At 54.5% G+C, this 10,696-nt stretch overlaps 1 protein-coding gene across 1 annotated transcript in view; it reads right to left on the bottom strand.

Moving 5' to 3' along the window:
* The window catches only part of Sez6l (seizure related 6 homolog like), a 243,023-nt gene that overhangs the window by 28,604 nt on the left and 203,723 nt on the right, over nucleotides 1-10,696 (bottom strand). The window contains exon 14 of the mRNA XM_023711422.1: nucleotides 3,702-3,898. Within this exon, the coding sequence (XP_023567190.1) occupies nucleotides 3,702-3,898 (197 nt within the window). The remainder of the gene's footprint in view (nucleotides 1-3,701; nucleotides 3,899-10,696) is intronic.

Here is a 10,696-nt window from a genome sequence, read left to right as displayed (position 1 = left end):
TCCCTCCCTCCCTCCCTCCCCTCCTCTCTCTCCCCACCCACACACTGTGGTGGATTGCCCACTTGTGGTCAACTGGTAACACCCAGCTGAACTGAACCAGAGTGGTGCTGGGTGTGGGAGGCCCACCTGAGGATTGTTGCTTATAACACATAAAAAGAACTGGAGAAGGGAGCAGTCACTTTTCCTGGAGGAGCTTGTCATGTTGGTTTTCCTAACATCAAAGGATCACAGCACCTTGCTATTGCTGAGCATGACTGCAGTTCACTTTGGGGGCGCTCTGGTCCTTACTTTGAGCACTGCTTCCTGGCTCCAGAGGGGAAAATGGTGCTCTGTTCAGTGTCCTGGAGAAGCCTGTCACACTGGGTTTCCTGATGTGGACTCAGCTGTTCTCATGACCAGAGGAGCTTAGGACCTCACTGTCACAAGGACGGCTGTGGTACTTCTGGGGGAGCTCTGGTCCTCACCTTGAGCATTGCTTCCTGGCTTCAGTAGCGATCCTTCATCTGCTAGCACAGATCCTTCATCCCCTGGCACAGACTTTCTAGTGTCCACCACTGACCTTTGGGCCTTCCCCGTGCAAATCCATGAAACAGGCCTCCAGGAGACACTGTCATGGGCTCCTGGCTTCCAGCTGGACCTGTGGGGGACACTGCTGTGGGCTCTGGGCCTTCAGCTGGACTCAGGCAGTACATTGCTGTGGGATCCAGGCCCTCAGCTGGATTCTTTGGGACTTTAGTATGCGGACAGATTTCCTGCACTCTCTTTGTATGTGACTCTTTGGGTGACTATTATTATTATTAATTATTAATTTATTTATTTTTTGGCAGAACTGGGGATTGAACTCAGGCCCTTGTGCTTGCCAGGAAAGTGCTTATTCTACTGAGCCATCTCCCTGGCCCCTTAACAACTTTTTAAACTCTAGAAAAGTGCACCGAAGTGCGCAGCACCCCTGAACTCTACAGCCAGAGGGAACACCCAGTTCATGACCTAGCAGCGCACACAGGGGTGGGATCTTGATGTCGTATAAGCCAACTAATCTGATCAGATCTTCACAAGCTTAGTTTATTAATTTAGCCCACGAAATATGTAGGTCCTGTGCACAAATGCTTAGTGGCTAAAATCGAACCAAAGGAAAACACGAAAGCGGGACGCGTTGGGTGACCATTATAAAATAATCTTGTGAATTATGTGTCCTGTATTGTTTTTCTTGTAAAGCATGACCACAACACACACACACACACACGCACATGCACACACACCCCCATGCATTACCATCCCTGTGGAATGAACTGAGTAAAGCTTTTCTTTGAGACAACATCTTGCTGTGTAGCCCAGGCTGGCTTCAAACTCACAATGACCCTCGTCCTTCAGCCTTGCCGCTGCTGGGACTACAGGTATGTACCACCATGCCTAGAGTCTTTGGCAGAAATAAGAAGCGTAGCTCCTCTGCCTCCGCCTCTCCTCCATCCCACGGCTACTTTCATTGCCTGCTGTGCATTCCGGGGAAGCGTTCTCTACAGTCCTGAGGGTCACTTCTACAGCACCATCATGGGCGGCTGACATTGGCCGTGACAGGATGATCTCCACCATTTCTCCCCAGCTGCCTCTAGGGCAGGAGAAGGGTCTACTGGGGCCCAGTTCAGAGCCTCATATATGGGTGATGTCAAGAGATTTTTATGAGCCAACCTCTTGGGAAGATAGAGAAAATGCATTTGAAAATAAAGTTGTGTGTGCACGTATGCCTGTGTGTGTGTGTGTGTGTGTGCACGCACACATGCACATACTTGGTAACTATAGAGAGTCATACAAATCTAAATTCCAAGTTTGATTACCAAGAGCTCTTCAGGATTTTGCCAGGGTGTGGCCAGACTCTCTGGGTCACCTTGATCAGCCTCGGAGGGTCAGACCTTGCTGTGCAGGTGAATGCAGTTCTCCAGGACTGACTTGGGTACCAGAGACCCAAGAGCAAAAATATGACCTCATCTTTGAGCTGCGGGAGATAAAGTCTCAGAGGACCAACCAAAGCCGTGCCGTGGGACACAGTCAGCTGAGCCTGCAGCCACAGGCAGCCAATGGGGGTGGAGGGCGCAGCCTGATGAGCCCAGGGCCGGAACTCGGGACTCAAGGAGCAGCAGCGGCAGCAATCCCACTCTGCAGATACTTAGCAGCACAATCAAGGGTAACAAGGCCCCTGAGAAGCATAACAAAGAAGGTCGATACTAGGTCAGCCTCTCGGAGAGGCCCAGGTGTGGTTGGCCAGGATGAAAAGTGCTGGGCAGCGGGGAAGACGGGACGAGGAGAGCAAGGCCTTCTCTGAGCACACAGAGGCTCCTGAGGCAGCCGTGGCCAGCCAAGGGCTGGCACTGAGACGCAAGGACAGGCGCCGCAGGGTGGTTTGTGTGAGATGGCAGTGGACGGTGCTCTAGGCCAAGGGGAAGCAAGAAGCAATGTGTGGACGTTTGTGCCAGGCACAGGGTCTTTGGTGATGGGGTCCCTGCCTCCTGGGAACTGAGGTGCCAGGTCCTGGAGAACAAGCACTTATCCTAACTAGTGGCTGAGTCCTCCCTAGGGGAACTCAATCGCCCATCATTTGGGACATCAAACGGAGTCAGGTCCTCATCACCCCTGTGTCTCCCAGATTACCTGCTATTACCATCTAAAGATGGGGTTGGAGCAACTACCAGAGCTGGGGAGGAGGAGGCCTGGTGTGGACCTCAGCTCTTGCCCCTTGGAGCAAGCCTCTTTTCCTCAGGGCCCCAGGGCCGCTTCTGCAGTGACACTGCAAGGTTGGATGCGATGGTGTTAGGCAGGTGTCCAGGTCTCTTCCATGGCCGGGATCCTTGGGATGTCATGGAGCCCTAGTTTCCTGAGCACTGGGAACAGTGTGGCAGTGTGGACTGAGGTGGTGGCCGTGGACAGGTACAGGGTGGTGTTTGAAGCTGAGCCACAGTAGAAGTGGGTGTCACAGGTGAACAGATGTGGGGTCCCATTTCGGGGAATGAGCGTGTTCTGGGCAGTGTCTGGGCAGCAGGGAAAGGAGTCATTCTGCTTGACTATGTTGAATGGATGTGCTTGCAAGGGCATGGAGGCCATGGAAACAGGGAGACTAGGACAGGTCCCAGGCTGGAGCTTGAGGGTGTGGGGACAGGAGGTGAGGCACCGATGGCTGAGGAAAAGTCACAGCAGAGGAGAGTAGAGGGAGAAGTCGGGTTTGGGGATCTCCATCGGGGCCAGTTTGAACTTGGCCTGAAGGCTTTTTTTTTCACTTTTACTGTCTTTATTTTTTATTTTTATTTATTTTTTATTTTATTTTATTGAAAAACAAATATCAAAGAGACAAGATGTTGTCTGCTTGCTTGGCTTTAAGCTGAGAGGGTGAGGAACAGTTTGGCAGCCACAGTAAGGGGCCAGCAAGACCTCTTGACCCTACTAAATCCTGGTTCCCATCTTGTGGATGAGGCAGCCCCTGTGGGCTCCTTTTTACAGGAGGCAAAGGTCACATATCCATTGATGATGATAGTACGAGGCCTCCGACCTTGTCCTCCTGCCTAGGGAGCCTGATCTCTTACAAACATCTATCTCCTGTGCTAACACATGAACAGGCCCATGTGACACCAAACTGTCAACACACAGAGCCAGAGGCAGCCCCTGAGTGCCACACCCTAACACCAGGGACACGCCGGGCTGCACGTGACACTCACCTATGTAGTTCATGATGAATCCCTGGCCCTTCCCGAAGATGAGGCCGGCAGGGTCAGAGTGGAACTGGATGGTCAGGTCTGGCGTGGAGGAGTATAGCTTCTGTGGGCCGCTGCTCCCTAGGTACTGGCCCAGGATGTGGGGCACGACCTCGTCGCCATCATAGATGGTCAGGATGTCGCTGTTGCTCAGGTTCAGGCTGGGGGGACAGAGAAGAAAGGACGCAGTCACGTGATGGGCAAGCCTGTGCGCAACTCTGTCAGGAAGCACAGGGGGAGGTCGGCACAGCTGCTGGCACCACCAGGACACGGTGCTGCTCCCGCCGGCACAGAGCCCAGGTCCCAGTGGACCCAAGTCTGAGACTGTCAGGAGACACCTGCCTCTGCCACCTTCACCATCCCGTTACCAACAACTGTTTCTGGGGTGACGACGAGGTAGCTCATGTGTGGGGTGTGGGGCACCGTGCTGGGGCTGAGAGCCTGCTAAATCCTGGTCTTCTGTTTCGTGCAGGGAGAGCGAAGCTCTCCGTTTCTCCTGTGGCACATGCCCAGAATCAATCGAGCTCTCTGTCCTGTTCGAGGGGTGTGTTCCACGGTGGGGTGGGCACCTCACATGTGAAAGGTGCTGCTGTCACTCTTTGTGCCCCAAGGGAGTGATTCCGATGCAAGAAAGTATCCCAACCCTAGTATGAGAGCCACAGCATGCAGGGGACTGCCCTGCCGCAGGCTGCAGGAGGGGCTGGCAAATCTCTGTGATGGACCAGATGTGGACAGGTCAGCTCTGCTTACAGCAGTTGCAGGCAGACACCAACCCATGTTCTCTTCTCCTCCCTTGTCCTCTCCTTTCCATTTTCTGTCTCTTACCCCTTCTCTTTTCATCCCTTCCCATAATGTTTTCTGAGCTCCTACTATGTGCCAGGTGCTCTGTTGCCTAAGAAGGGGGCCACAGAACAGTGACGGATTTTAGCTCATATGCCAGGCATTTGGGCAGGAGCTCTGAGCCACAAGAGTGCAGAAAGAGGAGCATCTAATGTTGATCAGGGGCATTATGGGGGTCTCCCTGGGGAGGCGGTGCTTGCTGCAAAGCCTCAGGAGGTAACAAGCCTCAAAGCAGATAAGCAGCAGGCAGGGAGGGGGCTGAGCCCAAGGCAGGGCTTGAGGGCTCAGTTCCTAGGACCTTTCCCAGGACCTGGTACTGGGTTACCCATGGGAATCCAGAAGCGAGGCCCAGACACAGAGAGACTTAAGGACCCTTGTTTTGGGTCCCCACATCACCTTGCTGCGGGTAGGGGACCCTACAGGGTGCGAGGCAGGAGTGGCCTGTTCAAGCACTTCCCTCCCAGGGGATGGGCAGTCTAGGAAGCGGCCTGCATGAAGTTCCCAGGACTCTCCAGGCCTTAGGGCCAGCACGGCACCCACCTGTGCTGGCGCTCAGAGCTGAGCAGCAGGGGCCCAGGGCCTGGAGTGGCTTGGCTGGTGCTACGGCAGGACGTGATTCTCCCTTAGCCCCCTCTCTAGCACCTCTCCTGGCTCCTCAGGCCTAGGTGCTCGCAGGAGCCTCCATCACCTTCCTGGGCAGTGCCCGCCTCACTTCTCCTTATCACAGCCGTGTGCTCTGCTCATTCCCTGATGACACTGCCCCAGGCGACTCCTGTCACTCTCTGGATTTCAACTGGACTGCAGTTCTGGAGCTGACACCTCCCCTCGCACACAGCAGGTGCCTGCGCACGCCTGCTGAAGTCTACTGGGCAGCAAAGCAGTGTGGTGAGGCCAGCTCTTGCCCTGTGGTAGGGCAGCGCCGCTTAGCTCCAGGACCTGGAATACATCAGTCACTCCCCAAAGCACTGGATTGTACATCGGGAACCCCGGGACAGCAGCTATTTATCCTTAGAGCCACGTCACAGCCCGCCCATCCGCGCGGCTCACCGGGCTTCCGGCAGTAGCTTTCTTCTCTCACCCATTTCAACAATCTCAGCGTAGCTGCAGCGTCTTCAAAGGCTTCAAGCAGCTTTCATTTAAAGCCCTCCCCAGGCACTCTGCTCCCCATAAAAGAGGAAGGAGCTGGTGTTGGAAGGGACTGGTGAGGGGCTCGGTGCGATTCCCAGCTGCGTCACTTTGATGAGACGTGGGGGTTTTCTGAACTTCCTTGCCTGGGAGTCAGTCTTGATGTTTCAAGTCGATGTTCTGGGCTTTGGGCAGGAGCTTGGGCTCTCAGAAAGGCAGAGGTCAAATTCCAGGGTCACAGGCAGCACCGGGTCACTGCCAGTCAGTTGGTTCCAATGTTGTTATTGTTTTGCTCTGATTTTGTTACAGGTATCAAAGCTGCCACCACCACGACCACCATCGCTGCCACCGCCCTCACTGCCGCCAGCCTCTCCGGAGTTCTGCTGACATCAGATGTCACCAGATAACTGATGCCAGTGCTTCTGAGATGAGAGCGGTTGTGCTCCCTGGAGCACTTGGCAGTGTCCATGTGTTCCCCTGGAGCCACAGCTGTCTTACCTGGATGGGTATCCAAGGCGAGCAGAGGCCCGAGGTGCTTAGTGTACACAGCCCCTTGCAGCGAAGTGAGCTCTAGTCCAAAATATCAGGAGTGCTCAGGCTGAGAACCCCTGACTTTCTCAGACGTGCTTTGTAAACAGCAAGCAGAAAATGATTAAATGTACTTTCCTTGGCATCCAGAAATTCAGTGGAGGTTCCCAAGCCAGGATCAGGAAGGCAGGTGCTGAGCATTTCTGCTGCTGAAGAGATACCTGGCTGCTGACCGAGGTCTCCGGAAGCCGAGGCTGGGCAGAGGCGGGCGTCCCTCAGAGCGCGGCTCATCCAGGAGGCTGTTCCCACAGGCATCAGCATTGGGGTGGACGAGACAGGAGGGAGCCGCTGCACAGGGCCCAGCGGGGTGGGCTCCACCATGCACATCGGGCTGCGTCCTGCAGGGAGTCTGAGAGACTAGGAGGACACCTGAGGTGGGAGAGGACACAGGCACGCTTGTCCTCTAGCTCCCCTTGGCTGAGGGTTGCTCGCAACTGCAGGGAACCACAGGCAGCACTCTACCTCCCCGTGCAGCATCAGAGACAGCGTGCACATGGAGCAGTGCACAGGGGCTGCGGAAAGGTCATAATGAGTCCACAGGGCCGGGGCCATGGGGCTTGAAAGGTGCCAGGGAGCCCTTCTCCATCTCCTACTCACAGAATGGGAGTCAGAGAATTCACTGCTCCCAGGGAGAGGAGGAACAAACCAAAGAAGTGTGATGCTGGGAGGGAGCTGCCTGCCCCTGGGAGTTGGGGATAGGATTCCTAACGGCTTTGCCTGGAGGCTGGACAGCACATCACCACCTTCCTAACGCTACTTGTGCCTGACTACAGTTCTTTCTCCCTTCACCTGCCAGCTGGCTCCTTCTAGGACATAGTTCTAGCTCCTTCACTCGACCGACCAACAGAGAAGCAAGTTGTGGTATATTCATTCATTCAGTGAAATATTACACAGCCAAGTATTCATATGCTTCCCAGCTTTCACTGTGGCAGGTGGCAGCTGACTACAAATCCTCATAACAGTGTCCTTGCCCCCCAGAAGATGCCAGGACCCAGGCAAAGCAAGAAAGCAAGGTTGGATAAATCAGGAGGCTGGATCCCAATTGAGTACTCAAGAAGAGAGAAAAAACACCAGCCACCTATGTCTTCCAAAACTCAGATAGTGTCACCAAGGAAGCCCTTGTCCCCGCCCCCCACCGGTGCATCCAGTGCCCCCAGGCCCTTCCTCACTGCTGCACAGTTCCTGGCTGCAGAACCTGCTGAGTGAGCGGTGAAGTTTTTAAAGGGGTCATCCTTCGTACTGCGTTCTTATTAAGCTGAATCACACCTGCAGTCACCAGAACACCTAGGAAAACACAGCCCTCACCTCGAGAAAGGAAATGATGGAAAGGTGCATGAGCGGGCAGAGGGAGAGGGAGCCCGGTGGCTCTCTGCTGCTGCCTTCTGACCCTGCCTTTTTCCTAGGCTGATTCTAATAACACAGCCAGATGCTGGGAATCGAGGCCCCCACCCCATTCAAGACAAGCCTGGGGACCCAGATCCTGCGGACACCTGCAATCCCTGGCACTGTGCCCCATAAGCAACAGAGATGGAGATGCGTAGACTCCTGCAAGGCGGCTGCCACAGGCACAGCAGGGCTTCTGCTCTGGTCTGGGCGGAGACATCAGCCAGGTGCAGTGAAGGAGGTGATGACAGTCAGGTCTGGGGCTCGACGCCAGACACAAGGCCTGGACAGGTGTGAGGGTGGGATGCGGCTGGGGCCTGGTGTGGCAGGAGCCCCCAGGAGCACTGCAAAGGCCACAGCCCACCCAACAGGCAGCCTCTGAGTGCTGCAGCCCTAGCAGATGCCAGAGCAACGGCCTTTCTGCAGGCACGGGATTTGAGCTCTAATCAGAGAGCTCAGCTGTTTCTCCGTCTGCTGTCCACCCCCCTTACCACGGGCCTGGCTTTGCCAATACCGTCATCTACCTGGACTGCTCCCCTGACTGCAGTCCTTCCTCCTCCCAGCTGTCAGGTGAATCCTTCCAGGATAGAATTCTGGCCCTTTCATTCAACAGACGAACAGTAGTATGTCCAGCTAATGGAGTGTTATATAGCCACGAAAAGGAATAGGGCATGGATACCGGCATGCAAATGTTCTTAGCAGCATTATTCTTCATAACCCCAAAGTGGAAACAAGCTAAATATTCATCAGCTGATGAATGGATAAAAAAGCATTGTTCATCCACGCAACGTAATACCATTCAACCCTAAAAAGGAATGAAAGCACTGAGACAACAGAGACCAACTTTGAAAACGTTATTCGAGGTGAAAAAAAGTGAGTGATAAGCAGCCAGTCACCCAATAGTAGGATTCCACTGAGAAGTACCCAGAATAGGTAAATCCATAGACAGAGAAAATACCCGGATGACTGCAGGGGTCAGGGGGTGAGCTGGAAGTGAGGCTGACGAACACGTTTGAAACTACACAGGGACGTGGTTTGCTCAGCACTGTGGGTCAGCGCATGCACGCACCCACAGTAGAGTGCACCAAAATGGCTCATTTTATGCTAGAAAATTTCACTTTAAAAATATCTCAAGGTAAAGCAGGTGTTTAACCCTGGCTCCAAGACTCTCCAAGGCTCTCTTCTGCCCTGCCCCCACAGCCTCACCGCTGCCTGTCCTTCCTAGCCCAGGCATGAGCACTCAGGGGCTGCGCTGCCCCTTGTGGGTCGCTCCTGTGCCCCGCCTGCTGCTGTCCCCTCCAGACTGTGAGACTCCCATCTGCCCCACCTGCCTCCCCCAGGGCAGCTTCACCTTCGGCCTCCAGGGGACTGGGCTGGTCGATCTGCACCAGTCCGATTCCCCAAGGTCAGGTGGTGTAGTGCCGGATCACTAGCACCCCACCATGCTGGCACCAGCCCAGCACAGGGGACTGGTTCATTCTTGGCTCCTGTGCAGGACGACGCTGCCTGACTTGCCAGGATTCTTACCTGCCTACCTTGGGAGAGGTTTCCTCTCCTCAGCCCCTTGCTCTCTGCACTCGCTCTCCAGGGGCTACACAGAATCCTCCCAGGGGAAGTAGGTGGCCCTGGGAGGTTCATTTCCCACCTGCCTTGAGGCCACACTGCCACACCCTCCGTTCCTTTTGGCTGTGAAGGTCACCAGACTCAAATCTTACAGCACCCGACTTCCTGTCTCAGGTGCTTGGAAACAAAAGTCTCACTGGGCATGGTGGCATGCAACTGTAATCCCAGCTGAGGCAGGAGGATGGCACTTTTGAACCCAGCTCGGGCAATTTAGCAACTGTGAGATACTGCCCTTAATAAATAGGGCTGGGGCTGGAGCTCAGGGCGGAGGCCCTATGTTCTTTAATAATAAACCAAGCCAAACCAGACCGCAACAGCAAAGCCGCACTCCCATTGGATATCTGAGAAAAGACCCCTCAGGACCCTCATGAACCTTGGGGGTAGCAACAGCACTGTCTGGTACGCACTAAGCATTCAGACAGCCTCAGAAGCAACGTTTGAGATCGACTGCACCCCAGAGACGCGGAAGCCAAGCTTCCACCAGGAGAGCTCACTCACCCAGGGTCACACGAGAATGAGACCTCCAACAAGACCTAGGTCGGTCGGCGCCAAAGCCTGAGTCTGAGCCACTGCTTTAGGCACCTATCCGCGTGCCCCAGAGTGTCCCTGCGTGCAGCCCTGCATCAGAAAAATTGAATTAAAAGTCACAAATAAAACCCGTGGGACGAGGTGTTTTGCCTCTTTGATCCCGACGGCCCGGAGCACTCAGGACAGCGCCGGGAACCTTCACTGGGTTAGGCCTGTGCTTTCCACCTGTAACACTCCATTTTTCTGCGGACTCTGAATTATTTAGCTTCCTAAGCATTTTGCATTGTTCGGTGATAATTACATTTATCTTCGTTTGTTTATTGTTATTATCGATCGCGAGTAGCAGAGTACGTAATAAGATCAGTGTTACACTTGCTGCCTAGTCGGGGCGGCCCCGTGCCGGCGGAGAAGCGGTTTCTGTTACAGCGTCGAAAGTGTTGGAGGAAAACCGGAAGACCCAGGGTGGCTAGGTGGCTGCTGACCTGCAGGGGAACTGGAGACAGGCCTGCTTGCCCTCCACGGTGAAAGCTTAACTTTGACAGTAGGCTCATTTATACCTTTGCAGTTTGGGTCACGTGAATGCATTAGCTCTTCGACAGCGACACAAACGGTCGAAGGGACCGTCCGTGTTGCTTTCACGGGGGTCTGCAGCGAGACACACAGAGGAGAGAATGCGGATTGAAATCTCACGCGGACCAGCAAAGCCTTCTCCTGTGAAGTAATTCTTCTGGCGGCCGGCAGAGGGCGGCATATGCACAGGCGCCTCACACACCTGTGCAAGTACCAGCACCTGAAGATAGTCAAATCAGGAGCCTGGATAGCGCAGGTAGGTGAGGAGGCCAGAGAGTTAATATTCCAAGAGGGTGCAGAAA

Source organism: Octodon degus, unplaced genomic scaffold, assembly GCF_000260255.1.
Source record: "Octodon degus isolate 3935 unplaced genomic scaffold, OctDeg1.0 scaffold00021, whole genome shotgun sequence".
NCBI lineage: Eukaryota > Metazoa > Chordata > Mammalia > Rodentia > Octodontidae > Octodon > Octodon degus.
The sequence above is the reverse complement of the archived record's forward strand: the minus strand, read 5'-3'. Positions and strand labels throughout refer to the sequence as shown.